Source organism: Acomys russatus, chromosome 12, assembly GCF_903995435.1.
Source record: "Acomys russatus chromosome 12, mAcoRus1.1, whole genome shotgun sequence".
Classification (NCBI taxonomy): Eukaryota; Metazoa; Chordata; class Mammalia; order Rodentia; family Muridae; genus Acomys; species Acomys russatus.
In genome coordinates, this window is record NC_067148.1 from 17,349,912 (window position 1) to 17,365,806 (window position 15,895).

General features: G+C 43.8%; 1 protein-coding gene across 2 annotated transcripts in view; it reads left to right on the forward strand.

The window, feature by feature from the left end:
- Positions 1-15,032: 15,032 nt before the first annotated feature.
- Adam23 (ADAM metallopeptidase domain 23) overlaps positions 15,033-15,895 on the forward strand; it is a 144,795-nt gene continuing 143,932 nt past the window's right edge. The window contains exon 1 of one of the 2 annotated variants that reach the window (XM_051153932.1): positions 15,033-15,653. In XM_051153932.1, coding sequence (XP_051009889.1) covers positions 15,452-15,653 — 202 coding nt within the window. In that variant the 5' untranslated portion in view covers positions 15,033-15,451. The remainder of the gene's footprint in view (positions 15,654-15,895) is intronic. The other variant, XM_051153931.1, reaches the window with a different exon arrangement.

Genomic DNA, 15,895 nt, shown 5'->3' on the forward strand with positions numbered 1-15,895 from the left:
ATTTGATGAAATTACTGCCTACTACATGTAAGATAGACCTATGCATTTTAATATAAGATGAGAATTCACATTTCACATTGGCTGCAATTGTGAAGAGCAGTTAACTGCTGGGAGCTGGAGAGATGGCTGAGTCATTCAGGGCTCTTGCTGTTCTTGTAGAGGACCCGGGTTCAATTCCCAGCATCAGCTTGGCAGCTTACAACCATCTGTAACTACAGACCCAGGGGGAAGTGACACTCTCTTCTGACCTCCACTGGCACAAGGAATACACGTGGTACACATAAGGGTGCAAAACACCCTGGCACATAAAATAATAAATAATTTTTAAAAAGGAACTACTACTGCTCATGCAACTTTAATCAAGTTGGGGGTTTTTGTTTGTTTGGTTGGTTGGTTTTGTTTTGTTTTTCAGTGCTGGAGATTGAACCTATATGCTAGGTAAACATTCTGCCACAGATTCACATCCAGCCCTCAAAGCCATGGATACAGTGTATATGTATAGATACATGTTATGCGTATATATGATACATACATATTAAGTATGCATGTGTGTTTGTGTGCACTTTTGTGAGTGAATACCCACGCGTGCGTGCACAGCCAGAGGCAGTGGATTTCTCTGGAGCTGGTGTTACATATAAATAGTTTTGGGCAGCGTGGTGTGGGTGCTGAGAATCTAATTTAAGTCTTCTTCAAAAGCTGTATGTGACCTCAACTACAGAGCCATCTTTCCAGCCCTCTGTGGCTTCTAATAAAACAGACAAGAGGCAAGTTGTGAAAACGTGATGTAAACAGCTCTATTCACCTTTCTGTGCTCTTTTATTTTGGAAAACCCTTATTTTATTTCTGGGTCATTTCTGTCAACATGAAATCACTACGGTACTGTTCTAAACACATTAATTTGCTTGCTTGCTTGCTTGTTGGAGGCAGTGTCTCATGTAACCGAGCTGGGCATGAGCTTGCTAGGTAGCTGAGGCTAGCTCTGCATGCCTGATCTTTTTGCTTCTACCTTCTGTATGCTGAGAATACAGGTTAATGAGAAAATTTTAAATCAATAAAACAAGTGTGGTGAGCATCTTCTTGCCACTTTAGACTCTAAAGAAGTTGGTGAGGAATGTTTTTCCTACCTTCATTTTTCAAAATTTGCTTAGGACAGGTTAGTGCAGTCTCTGGCAGGGTGCCTCTGGAGGGAGACCTGGAGACAAGGATCTTCACAAGCCAGAGCATTTAGAAAATGACCTTCAGGTCAATGCCTGTGGGAGGGTGGAGAAGGCAAGAGGCAGAAGGAGAAGGTGAAGAGCTGTCTCCGCACACTCCACGGAGAGTCGCAGGTTGACACGTCTTGTCAGAACTTTCTTTTTGTGTTACGCAAAAGGAAATGTTGGGCTGCCTGATGACAATATGGGAACTTAGCTCAACTGAATTTTGGATTCAAATAAATTTTGTTTGTTTGTTTGTTTTTTTTTTTGAGACAAAAGTTTCTCTGTGTATCCCTGGCTGTCTTGGGCTTGCTCTGTAGGCCAGACAGGTCTCAAGCTCACCGAGATCTGCCTGTCCCTGTCTTCCGAGTGCTGGGATTACGTGTCACCAACACCCTGCTTCAAATACACTTTTTATTGTATTTGTTTCCTTACTTGTATGTGAGTGTGCAAGTGCCACATGTGGAGGTCAGAGAACAATTCTTAGGGTTGGTCCTTCCCTTGTACCACAGGACCTGAGGGACCAAGCTTGGGAAAGCACCTTGATCTGCTAAGCTACCTTGCCAGCCCAGATTCAGATTCTTAATGGGAGCATATTGACAACTGAATCACCATTCATTGTTTACCAGTGACACTAGCTAGGTTTCCTGGACCTTCATTTGCAAGTCTGTTGTGCCCACATTGCCTGGGCACGGATCCTTGCTTCTACAGTACCTCCACAGAAGCATGCTAGGTAGGAATGGCACCGTCCTGGCCACTGTGCCTCTCCACTTTAAAGCAACCCCTCTGAAGTCTGAGGGCCTAGACCATCTGCTGGCAGCACACCCAGCAGCAGGGGACAAATCCTTTCTTACTTTGAATGACTTTCCTTGTAACAACTAGTAACACTGAGGATACCGTTGAACTATCCCTCATGTTATAATGAAAGGGAAGATTTTTCTCCTCAGCACCAGACTCTGAGATAGCAAACACTGGACCCAGCAGCATACACACAAGAACACACTGTCCATTCCTCCCATCGCTTCTGCCAGAGACAGTGTCTGTAGGTCACAAAGGTCTGCAGGGGTCCAGTGTCCTGGTTTGCCCAAGGCATTCGTAGTCTACGACTCTTGCTCTGACAACTGTTTGTAGCATTTGTCTCATTCCCAAAGTGTCTTGGTTTAGAAACAATTGATCTGGTCTCCCCAGCAGGAACTTTGTGATGCTCACTATTAGACAGACGTCATCCTTTACTTCTGCAAACTGGGAAACAACACGGCTTCACATCCCAAGAGGACACGCTCTTTTCATAGTTCCAGTTTTAATAATTAAAAAGGCAGAAACTTAAAAAGAGAAAAGTGACAGGTCAAGATGTTTCATGCCCATGCTGAGTCAGACAAGCAGGATTAGCAATGGCTGCATTTCAGGAGGAGAAAGGCCATGAGACAGAAATATGGCATTGGGGTCCTATTTCCTAAAGGGTTTTTTAAAGGAAGGGATATTTTGCCAAAGGTATCCTTAGAGGGATCTGCTACATACTAATTTACCACCAGGCATGATTCTGCTTGTTATTTATGTTCATCCAAAATTTATCTCTGAAATATGAGGTGCTGCATCCTCATTAAAATAGTTAAGGTGTTGAATGATCACCATCACCTTACTAATATGGGTCATGGTTTTGAAGACTTTGAAACAAATATGCTCTCCCATTCTCCATTGCACACGTTGGTTTTTGTTCGTATCATGTTAGGTTCTCAGTGGGTCATTTGCAATGCTTTTCTTGGACAGTATCCAGCTCCTTTTTAGGGCTTGTACACCAAGGGGGTGGTGCAATTTTGACTGCCTTTTCTGTTTGGTCCACAACATTGTTTTGTTGGCATTTTAAGATGAAATTCTTACATTTCAGGATTAGTTAATATTAGTTCATTGTCTGTTTCCCAGGTCAAAGTTGAAAGTATGTATTGCAGGTATGATCGTGTGTATGTGTGTGTGTGTGTGTATGTGTGTGTGTGTGTGTGTGTGTGTTCTCCTGTGTGTGATAATGCCAGCTGTAATTTGGGTATTAATTTATGTGTGCCGTGATGTTTTGAGGTGTGTTGTGTGTCTATATATAAACAGTTTAGATTACTTTTCCCAAAACATGCTTTTCACATTAAAAATTTTTATCAGTTTCAGGCCATGAAACCCTGGCTCATAAAAATCTGTTTACAGTCTATCCCAGTTCACCCAAACATTTAGTGCATGGAAAAACAGTGTTTTCTGCAAGAAAGGCCATTTCACCATACAGTCTTTCCTTCTGATAACTTATCAAAAAAGCCACGGAGAAGTCTGAGAAGCAGAGCATTTCTGGGAAATCCTGGGATTTATCTCTTCTCCCTGGAAAAAAAAAAGTTGTTTGTTTCTGCTGTTCTGTTCCTGTCTCTAAGCCGTGTCCATATTCATGACATGAATAATCTACTCCCATGACAATGAAGAGAAATAATTCAGCAGGTCAGTCTCGGTCTGTACAGCCCAGGACACTAAGTGGAGCGAGATATGCAAGATCATGCCCTGTGTTCTAGCGCCAGCCCACCCCTCTGCCTTAGAACAACAGAATAAAGACATTAATGAATTCTGCTCAGGGTTTGAGCGTTCATAATTATTTTCTTAGAAATCTAAACATCTTAATATGCCAAAAGCTAATGTCACTGGGATGGGTGAATAAATGTTGTAAATTATAATTAATCCTATTAAGCAAAACATAATAGGTGCTTATATGGGTTAATTTAAAATTTAGAAAAAAAGATTGAATTCATGGTAAGTAAAGATCTTGTAGGGTGAACTCTGTTGTAAAAGACATCTGGGTCACAATTAAGTTTTTTGTTTCATAATTCTACAAATAATTACATGTAATGACTGGATTTCAAAAATCTTTACTATGAAATTAGGAACACAATTTAGAACAGAAGTGTGTGAATAAATAAGGGAATAGTTTTAAATAGACAAAAATAACACTTAAGGGCTGGCAAGACTCAGCAGGTTAAGGCATTTGTCACACAACCTCACAGCCTAAGTTTGAGTCCCAGAATCCCCAGAATGAACTCCACCAAGTTGCCTTCTGACTTCCACACATGTGCCATAGCACAAGTGCACACTCTAGCATATGCACACAACTACAACAAAAATGAAGATTTAAAAACAAAACGCCAATCGCACTTCTAGCTAAGTACACAGTTTGCAATGTGACTGCTCCTTTGAAGACACCGTCTCTGGCATTTAGTTTTGTGGTTGTGGTCAAAATGACTATACAAAATCAGCATTTTTCAATACTAATTTTAAACAATTAATTGCTAATATATAATGAGTAGAGAGTCTAACTTTGGCTTGCTCCTTCCTTCCTTCCTTCCTTCCCTTAAAAAAGTATTTAAGACATTCCTAGGGTGACACTTGACAGATTGGTAATGTCTGAGAATAATTATAATGTGGTTGGGGACCAATGTTTCTGCGTTAGGCAACTGTGAGCTCCCAATCCAGATGGCTTCTGAGAACTCAGACAGGTCCTGTAACGACACCAAGCCTCAGTTCCTTTGTCAGTAAGAATGGGGTTTGTCATCACTGTACTCAAGTATCTGAGATGGACCATAGAGGAGAAGAAGATGTTTACTGTCAGAGGCTGAAGCATCTAAGCAGTGTGATGTCATTTTGCTAAGCGCACCCCCAGTTATACTCCATCAGACAGGGCAGATGACATCATGGTGAGAGACCATATGGTAGGAGAGATCACATGGTAGAGAGCACAAAGGCCAGACTTAGAGTAGCTAACCAGGATCCCATGAGAACTGTTGGGCCTGGCAAGGGCTTTTGAAACCTCAAAGTCCACTCCCAGTGACAAACCTCCAACAAGGCCATACCTCCTAATCCTTCCCAAACATTTCCACTAACTTGGGTCCACATATGAGCCCTGCGGGGGGGTAAGGGGGTAGGAGAAGTGGGGGTGGGAGTGTTTGTGGGGGTGGCAGTGGTGGCGGTGGTGGCAGTCTTGGCAGTGGCAGTGGCTAATTCTTAATCAAACCACCACAGACTATAATGTAGAAGTGTAAGTAAAATAAACCCTTTCTTTCCCAAGTTGCTTTTGGTTGTGGTGTTTTATCACAACAATAGAAACCTCAACAAAGATACCAAACTTCTCTCTCACTAAGCTCCACCTCTTAAAGGTCCCATTGCTTTTTAACATTGCTATACTAGGGACCAAGTAGCCAGCTTTTTTTTTTTTTTTTTTTTTTTTTTTTAAGATTTATTTATTTATTATGTATACAGTGCTTTGCCTGCACATACACCTGCAGGCCGGAAAAGGGCATCAGACTACATTATAGATGGTTGTGAGCCACCATGTGGGTGCTGGGAATTGAACTCAGGACCTTTAGAAGAACAGAGAGTGCTCTTAACCTCTGAGCCATCTCTTCAGCCCTAAGATGCCAGCTTTTAAAGAGCAAGCTCACATCCAAACCACAGAATACTTTTTCCTGCTATGCTATTGTTATTTAAATTACTTCGTGGGACTGGAGAGATAACTCAACCATTAAGAGTACTGGCTGCTCTTCCAGAGAACCAGTGTTCAATTCCTAACACCAATATGGCAACTCACAACTGTCTATAACTCTAATTACAGGGGATCAGACACACTGTTTTGGCCTCTGGAGGTACCAGGAACACAAGCAGTGCACATGCATACATGCATTGCATACATACATACATATATACAGGAAAAGACACTCATACACAGCAAACACATAAATATTAAAAGATAATTTTCCACAATCTTTTAAGTTTCTCATCAAATTTGATAGACTTGAGATGGAGGCTCCTCATCTTGAAGTCTAGCTGAAGTCTCTATGAGCTGAAAGCCAATAATTATAGAACAATTAATACAATTTGCTGCCACAGTTGCCTTTATAGAAACAATATTATTTTTGTGGAGCGGTATTTTCACATGAGAATGTTAAAATAGCAGTGAACTATGCTGAGGCTTGAGAGTATATGACCTCTAATAGGACCTCACTCCTTTTCCAGTTATTTCTGGGAATTTGACAAGGAAGGTATTAACTTTTGTAAAAAAAAAAAAACAAAAACAAAAACAAAAACAAAACAAAACAAAAAAACAAACACGTGAACTTCCTCTGTACTCTTTTGCTTGTTTGTTTTGCCCCCCCCCCCCCCACTCCCCAAGGCTTCTCTGACTGTCCTAGAACTCACTCTATAAATGTGGCTGGCCTTGAACTCAGAGATCCACCTGCTTCTGCCTCCCAAACCACCTGGATCTTCCTTTCTACCCTTTTTGTTCTAGGGTTTCACCTACACATCCAACTACTTGTGTCATTTAAGGTCCTTAGTGACCATATGTCTCGCTTTCTTTTCTAAAAAAAATTTATTTTTTTATTTAATTAATTTATTCAGATTACAACTCAATTGTTATCCCATCACTTGTATCCTCCCATTCCTCCCTCCCTCCCTCTTTCACCCTATTCCCCTCCCCTAGGTCTATGACCAAGGGGGACCTCCTCCCTCACTATGTGGTCATAGGCTATCAAGTCTCATCTTGGTAGCCTGCTTATTCTTTCTTTGAGTGCCACCAGGGTTCCCCACCAAGGAGCACCAGAGTTCATGTCAGAGTCAGTCCCTGCTCTTCACATAACTGTGGAGAATGACCTGTCCATTGGCTAGATCACAGTAGGGGTTCAATGTTTACTATTTGTATTGCCCTTGGTTAGTGTAATAGTTTGAATAGACCCCCGTGGGCCCTGATCCACCAGTTCTTCTTGTAGGTTTCTAAGACCCTCTGGATCCTTTTATTTCCCCATCTCCTATATTTCTCTTACCGAGAATCCTCACATCTATCCCAATCTCCTGGTAAGTGAAAACTTTCATGGGACATGCCCTTTGGGCTAGTGCCCAATTATAAGTGAGTATATACCATGTGAGTTTTTCTGCTTCTGGGTTAACTCACTCAGTATGATCATTTCTAGTCCCATCCATTTGTCCACAAAATTTGGAATTTCTTTGTTTTTAGTAGTTGAGTAGTATTCCATAGTGTAAATGTACCACAGTTTCTTTATCCATTCTTCAACTGAGGGACATTTAGGTTGTTTCCAGGTTCTGGCTATTATGAATAAGGCTGCTATGAAAATGCTTGAGCATATGTCCTTGTTGTGTGGTGGAGCATTTTCTGGGTATATTCCAAGGAGTGGAATAGCTGGGTCTTGAGGAAGCCCTATTCCCAGTTTTTTTGAGAAAGCATCAGATAGATTCCCAAAGTGGTTGTACAAGTTTGCATTCCCACCAGCAATGAAGGAGTGTTCCTCTTTTTCCACATCCTCACCAGCATGTGGTGTCACTTGAATTTTTGATCTTAGCCATTCTGATGGGTGTAAGATGGAATCGCAGAGTCATTTTGATTTGCATTTCTCTGATGACTAAAGATGTTGAGCATTTCTTTAAGTGTTTCTCAGCCCTGTCTCTCCATCTGCCTGTCTCTCCATCTGCCTGTATGTATGTATGTATGTATGTATGTATGTATGTATGTATGTATATATGTATGTATGTATATATGTATGTATGTATATATGTATGTATGTATATATGTATGTATGTATATATGTATGTATGTATATATGTATGTATGTATGCATGTATGTATGTATGTATGTATGTATGAACTTATTTATCTACAACTATCATCTATCTATCTATCTTATATTCTAAAGAAAATATATAAAATTAAATCTATAGTAAAGACACTTAAGTAAGACTTTCTCTTCACACCATACATGATTATGGGGAGCATATGAAGTTGTGAGTGAATGTGTGTTGATGAAAGGAGCACAGCCATGTCAAGGACCCTGATGTCTCAGACCCATGGGAATGGCAAAGCCTTCCCCTGGTCAGGCTCTGGGAGATGGCAAGGTTGTCCTCTGGTCTCTGTGCAGATGTTGACAGTGCATGAAAAGCCACAGCTACTTCTTCCCACATGGTTACAGCCTGGGACTGTTCCCTTACAGACTTCCTACTGACATCGGCTAAACCTGCCTCTTCCATCAGCAGCATATAATGATAAAGCGAGTTTCTGGGCTGCTGGTGCATCTCCACGAGGGTGCACAGCCTACCTGATTCTAGCCCATGCCCCGACCCCGTGTGCGTGTGTGTGTGTGTGTGTGTGTGTGTGATTTTTTTATTCCCTCATAGCTCCACTTAGGCTAGTTTCATGAGTGTCATAGATTGTGGCACATGGGTGTGTCTAACCCTTTTGCCACCAGCCTCCCTCCCTATTAACCTCTGTGCTTAAATTGATGTTGGAATATTTTTCTAATAAACTTCAATGCTGCTTCATACTGACTGTTTCTGGTATACTTTTCTGAAAGAAAACTGAGAATCCCAGCTCCATTCCAGAATCAGTCGCCAAAAGGGGCTCCCGAGGTTGCCTCGGGCTGCAGCGTGATGCTTGCTCTGGCAGGCACACGACTGCTGCTGACCTCTTACAATGTATATCAAAGCATTATGCTGTACAGCTTTTAATAAGAAGCTTGTTAGGTGAGTGAACATTCAACCAGGTAAAAGATCACTGCAGGATCACACCTGTAAACCCTAGTGTCTCCTCACCCAAGGTGAAACTCCTAAATTGAGTGATAGTAACAGCCTTCTTGAGTGGTAGGGTTGAGTGTCCCACAGACTAGCATGGATAAACACACTTTGCATTGTGTAAATGCACAGTAGTTAGAAAAGCTGTGTTATTAAAAGGTTTCAGTAATTGCTATTATGTACAAGGAGGGATCATAATTAGCATATTAGTTTTGTGACTAAAGTTCAAACATTTTCAGAGAAAATTCAGTTTCTGTCTCTAAAAACAGTTGGGCTGGCCTGTCCCTGATCCTTGCCACGAGTCCCTGGGTGCAGAAATTCCTCTGTGAGAAAAATGCACGGAGGGTTGGAGCCTCATTTGGCAACTCAGTGGCTATGTCTAATCAACACATTCTTCTAAGTTCCCAGAGCACATGTCACCACACATCATCCTGACATACTTGTTTAGGCCTCTGTTCCAAGGATTGTAAACATACTAAATGGTGGGACAAATAAGTCTGATATTTGCCAAGTGAGAGAAAAATGAACTTTAAAAAATGGTTTTTAAAAAATATTTTTTTACTTTTTACATATACATTTATGTTATTACACACATATAAAATAAATTACGTAAGACAAGAAGAACCATGAAACAATCAGGAATTATATTATTGTTGCATTCATAGTGTTTGGCTATTTGTATTTGACAACCTTGAAGAAAACATCTTTCCTATCTTGGTGAGTCTAAAATTCTGAATGTAAATCAATATCTATCATATCTCATCTCTATCAATTGAAAATATCTATCTAGACCTAAAAACATCTTTACGCCTAAACAACTAAGCTTAATTGTAAGACTAAACTATCTGGTGCTCTTGCAGAAATTTCTAGTTAAACTACATTTAGTACAATACTCTTTCAAAACTTATTTTTTTTCCAGTGGGCTTCTTTTGTCAGGTTTGTTGTACCCCCAGTTTCATGCAGTCCTGTCTAAATGTCCCCAGTGTCCCTTTGGTATGGACTTCCTTTTTCTTTTTCTAGTAGTGTAGGAGTCAGTTACATCATGACTTCTGAAACTGTAGCATCCTTCAGAATAAACCCTAGTATACTTTCAAACTTTTAAATTAATCAATCAGTTAGTTTTTGAAGTAGAATCTTATACATCCCAAGCTCGCCTCAGACTTGCTAGGTGGCTTAGGATGACCTTGAAGTCTGACCCCTCTGCCTCCATCCTCCGCATACATTGATGTGCACCTCTATTCCTGGTGTTATGCTGGGTCCTTAAAAAGCGGCATTAATTCAGACTTATTTTCTGTGAACGTACAGGCTTTGGGTGACATCAAATGCCTGGAGTGTAAACTCAGTTTCCTTCATCTTGCTCCAGGACTGAGCGTGAGGAACCCAGGCAGATCACTGCTGGTGACAGGCTCTCAGAAGGGCTGTCATGGCACGTGTTACCCTGTCGTCTGACTTGTCATGGCTGTAATGTTCATTCAACACCTCTTTGCTCACCAGAAAATACAGTTTGTCACAATAAAGGAAGACGTTTGGGATATTTTTGACACCTATATTGTTTTGGTGAATACATGCTGACACTTGTCCCATTGTCTAAGTTCTGGAAATTAGCTCCAAAAAGGAGGACTGCTTTTTCCTTAGGAGCCCTTTTATGTACTGCACATCTTTGAAGAAATTACTGACTGCTTACTGATCACAAAACATACAGCTGAACAACAAGGATGGCCAGATTCATATATATATACAATATTACATACATAATATAATATACATACAAATTATATACACACATATATGTCACACACATATAGTATATGCTTGTGTCTATGTGTCTCTGTGGATGTTCCACAGTTGCATGAGTGGATGTCAGAAGACAACTTCCTCCACCATCTGAGTGCTGGGGACTGAAGTCAGGTGTCCAGCTTGGCAGCAAGCACATTTATCTGCTGAGCCACCTCACAAGTCCCAGACTCTTACGACATTAGAACCCTTTATATTGTTGTACGTGCCTTCCTCACTTTTTTACTCACAAGCCATGGACATAATATAATTGATAACTCTTAATTCTAATATATATTGATAGGTAGCACACACCCACCCACACACATTTTGTTGTTTAAAATGATGGGCTGATAAAGTAGAGCCTGCAGCTTAGATTTTTTTTTTTTACACTAAGATTATCATTATTACATTTATTTATTTATTTATTTATTTATTTATTTATTTATTTATTTATTTATTTATCTGAGACAGGGCCTTACATCTAGTACTTGTTGGTCTGAAAGTTGCTATGTAGTTCAGGCTGGCTTTGATCTCACCTGTCTCTCCTTCTCGAATGCTGGGGTTAAAGGGATGCATATTCATGACACACACACACACAGACGCGCACACACACACACACACACACACACACACACACACACACACACAGAAACACACAGGGAAAGAATGCGCAGTGTGCATGCTTGTGGAGGTCAAGGTCAAAGTGCAAGTTGCAGGTGCCATTTCTTGACTCCAAGTGGATCCCACGAACTAACCTCTGATCGTCAGGTTTGGCAGCAGGTGCCGCTACCTGCCAAGGCTTCTTACCGGTGCTGGGTTTTACATTTTTAAACTGTTGAGAAAAAAAAAATGTGACATAGACCACACAGCCCACAGATCCCATAATATCGGCAATCCTGATACGTTACAGAAAGTATCAGCTGGACCCCAAGCTGTGTGGAAAAATACCAACAACAGAACTCACTCATTTTACACTTTCACCGAGAAGTATGGGTTGGGTTTTTCCTTTAAAGTGTGCTCTTCCACTTGTAGACTCAGTGTTCAGAGTCCTTGTAAAGGTACGCTGTGAAGTCTCCGATACTGTAAAACCTGTGACATGATCAACCACAGCCGGCTCTGTGACGCCAGCTGTGCCTCAGCTGTGGGGCAGGCCTTGCTGTTCTTGTCTGAGCTCTCGCTCTTTCCCAGACCTCCCCGCATTACCAGCTTCCAACTTGCCACATACCGTTTTTGCCCTTGATATTTCACTCTGTTCTTGTGAGCCTGTTCTGTCACACCCCACTCCTTTTTCATCTCCTTTCCCCCTCTGGGGGGACCTCTCCTTTGACCTCTCTGGGTCACGTGCTTTGTAAATCTAATATTTCCGTGACTTTTTTCTTGTTCCTGTGTCATTCTAACTGTCTCACTGGTTTTAAAATAAAAAAGCAGACTGTGGCAAAGGGAAGCCTTGTTCAAATGGCTTTCCTGTCCAGGCCAGCGGAGCCATTTCTGCAAGCACTTAATTGCCCCTCTGAACACTGCTTACAGACACCCTCTGTTCTGTTCACTGGTGTCCATATTGCATGGTATGATTTTTCCCCCCGTAGGTCCTCACAGAAACTGTTTCCCACATCTGCCATACTGACCAGATCAAACTGGTAGTCAGGCCACCGATGACCTCAGAAGCCAGTGCAGCGTTGCTACCAGTCTCAGCCTGGTCTCAACCTTCTGGTTTTTCATTTCCTTTACTCCAGCTAAGCTTGCTGCATCCCGCCCATGGCTACTAGAATTCAGTTGTCTTTTTGACATCCTCATGTGCTGTGACAGTAGTGTGTGTGTGTGTGTGTGTGTGTGTGTATGTGTGTGTATGTGTGTGTGTATGTGTGTGTGTATGTGTGTGTATGTGTGTGTGTATGTATGTGTGTGTGTATGTGTGTGTGTGTATGTGTGTGTATGTGTGTGTATGTGTGTGTATGTGTGGCATGTGTGTGTGTATGTGTGTGTATGTATGTGTATGTATGTGTATGTGTGTGTGTGTGTGTGTGTGTGTATGTGTGTGTATATGTGTGTGTGTGATGCTGAAATGGAACTCTCAGGGCCCTTTACATGATACGCAAGCATTACACCCCTGTTTTTGCCATGTCTTGACAGGGAAAAGCTGATCTGGATACGAAGATCCAAACAATCGATAGTAAGCAAGAAAGTCAGTAGCATCATACACCATGAGGGTAAAAATGGCACCATTAAGAAATAGACTATTCCAACAAAGCATCTTAAACTACCTAATGAGAATAATGATAAGCATAATGAATTGGCCAACTAAAGAACATACGGTTCTGTTTTTAACTTTCAGTTAAACAGAGTGGTAAAAGAGCAAGTCTCAATAAGTAAACTCTCCTAGGTGGTTTACTCACTTCCTGCCTCCCTTGCTGATACACTGTCCTGCCTCCAACAGCATCTGTAAACGTTACACTTCTGTATATAAATGCTGTTTTCCCACTATGTAGCATAAGTCGGCATTCGTCTCTGTAAGCGTCCTCACTCCTCATTAGAAACTAAGTGGGACCTTATCCTGCATCCCACTTGCATAAGACAGTGGGTTATAAGTGCTGGTGCTCAGTCAGTCCCTCTCAGCTGGCAGGTTTATTTAGAGAGCAGTAGGAGATTGTCACTCAACTGCAAGAGATGCTTTTGAAATAACTTGTGCCAGGACAGCCTTCTCTTTCATTTCCTTGTCCCTTTGAAGTCCTTGCCCGCCTTTCTGGCTTCCATTCTCCCAAAACCCATTTTCAGGATGTAACTACACCAAATATAAGCTGGGATAACCTAGCCTAGCCAGCATGTCCTTGTCTTGAGCAGGACCTCTCTGCAGGAATACTGACCTTCAGAGAGCAGAGACACCTGCAAGTTCACCAGCTGCCTCACTGGCTTAACCATACCACTGCGCCGGCTAATCACACCACCTCCTAGCTTACCCATTGACCACGTATTGTCCAAGAGATTTTCCTGGGCCTTAAATACCATTTTAGGACCTTGGGTTACGACGTGAATGAAAAGGAAAACTGCTGTTGTCCTCGGGTGTGTGTGTGTGTGTGTGTGTGTGTGTGTGTGTGTGTGTGTGTGAATATTAATTACAAATCGATGTGCCCAATAAATACTCCTGCTTAAGCTGGGAAAGAAAAAAGTTAAAACTAATATGGGACACCTCAACAGCTTTGCAATCTGAGGTCTGTGTGTAGGCCTGTCCGTCCTTGTCTGTCTCTAGAAGTTCTTTCAGTGAAGCAGGGGTGGAGAAGGTCGCTAACAGTCTTGACAGGATGATGACAGTGTAAGCGTAGCTTCTTTTATCCCAGCACTTGGGATGCAGAGGCAGGCGGATCACTGTGAGTTCCAGGCCAGCCTGTTCTACAAAGCAAGTCCAGGACAGACAAGGCTATACACAGAGAAACCCTGTCTCAACAAACAAAACAAAACAAAGTTTGTTTTATTTTAACCACAGACTTCTTGAACTTGTCCTGGCCCTCTGCAAGTAGATATTCTTTTCTCTATTTTAAATACAGATAGTAGAGTAATACATTGTTGTTATCACCAGGGCATCCTTTTAGAAGAGTGAATAAATGAATGCTGGTGTTACTGGAGTCTGGTGGTGGAAATGTGCCTCAAATTCTAATTTGGAGCCACCAGAATTAGTTGTGGCTGCTAACCCACCAAAGCCAGGGAACTGCCAGCAGTGAGAGAAAATACCCACTTTTTCTGCAGAAGATAGGACTGGCTCTCAAAAATAGAAATGTGTTCTCAGAAATGCCTGCCCACCCCCAAGCCTGGCTGACAAACGGTAAATTTCCCAAGATAGCTGCCACGGTTGGTTTTTAATCTCTGTATTTGTTCTATTCCAGAATACGGCCCGTCACACTTTCTGAACTTAGCTTTCTTCAAAGCCCTGTGGGCACACACAGGGAGCACCAGCGACCCTGCAAGGGGATTCCAGTGGCTCTGTGCCCATAGACGCCAGCCTGCGGATGCACCACAGTTCTTCCCACTGTCGGCCCACTCGCGGCTATGAGGAGTGCAGCTATTTTTATCTTCCCGGCTGCAGCCCTTTATATTTATTTGAAGGAAGGAAATAAATAAAGGTTTGAGAAGGAAAATGCGTGGTCTCAGTTTTCCCTGCGCTTAAGAGGCTTGGTATAGGAGTGGGTGCTAAGCATGGGTCTCTTTCCTTGGCAAGTTGCTGTTGACAGATCAGGCCTGCCCCAGCCTGGAAACCCCTGTACTTTCCTCTTCGGGCTCATCCCTTACTGCAGGTGTCTTTCTCCCCTACCCCCATCTTTGGAGGTGCTACCATCTCTTTTGGTGCTGCCTGGGATGCTGCATCACTCTGCACCCCCTCTCCCCACACTTCCCCGGGGCTCCTACAGTAGAGCATGCGCAGTGCGGTCCATGCGGGCTACAGCATCAGCATCTGCAAAAGCATCAGCATCCGCACCCGAAACCCCGTTCGGGCGCGCTCCCGGAGGGTGGGGTGAAGTACCGCGCTGTGCGTCCCCGAGTCTCGCGCCCGCGCAGCGCGTCCCCGCACCGCTCGTTCCCGCGCGCCTCCTCAGCATCCTCAGGCCCGGCAGCAACCCCCGCAGTCACTGGAGCGGCCGCGCCCGCCACTGGGAGGGTGCAGCCGCTGGGGAGGCTCCAAGTTGTCGGAGCGGCGGGGACCCCCTCTGCGGGCCGCTCCCCGAAAGGCGGAAAGAGTCGAGGAGGGCGCGCCGGCGTCCCCGAGACCCCAGCCCCTGACCCCTGCCCGCGGCCGCAGCATGCGCGCCCAGCCGGCGTGACCGGCTCCGCCCGCAGCCGCCCCGCAGCCCAGCCCGGCGCTCTTACGGGTCACTCGGACCGGCGCCCGGGAGCGATGAGCCATGAAGCCGCCCGGCAGCATCTCCCGGCGGCCGCCCCTGACGGGCTGCAGCCTGGCCGGCGCCTTGCGCGGCCCCTGCCGCTACCCCACCGGCCCGGTGCTGGCCCGCGCGCCGCCCTGCCGCCTGCTCCTCGTCCTTCTCCTGCTGCCTGCGCTCGCCACCTCGTCCAGGCCCCGCGCCCCGGGGTCCTCTGCGCCCAGTGGTGGGTATGGCCCGTGCCCTTTGCGTTGCCTTCCCCGCGGGGCCCTGGGGAGGAGAGAGAAGGGCACGCAGGTGCGTGTACCCCGAACGTGTGGGTCCCCAGCCTGGCCTTTGAGCGCCTCCCAGTCGACCTCTCCAGCCTTCTCAGTCTGAAGCCCAGGTTCATGTTAGTTTACTTTTGGAAGTCCTTTTCTGTTGCATTCATTCACTAAAGACCCATTCCAGTGACTGTGGATTCCACCC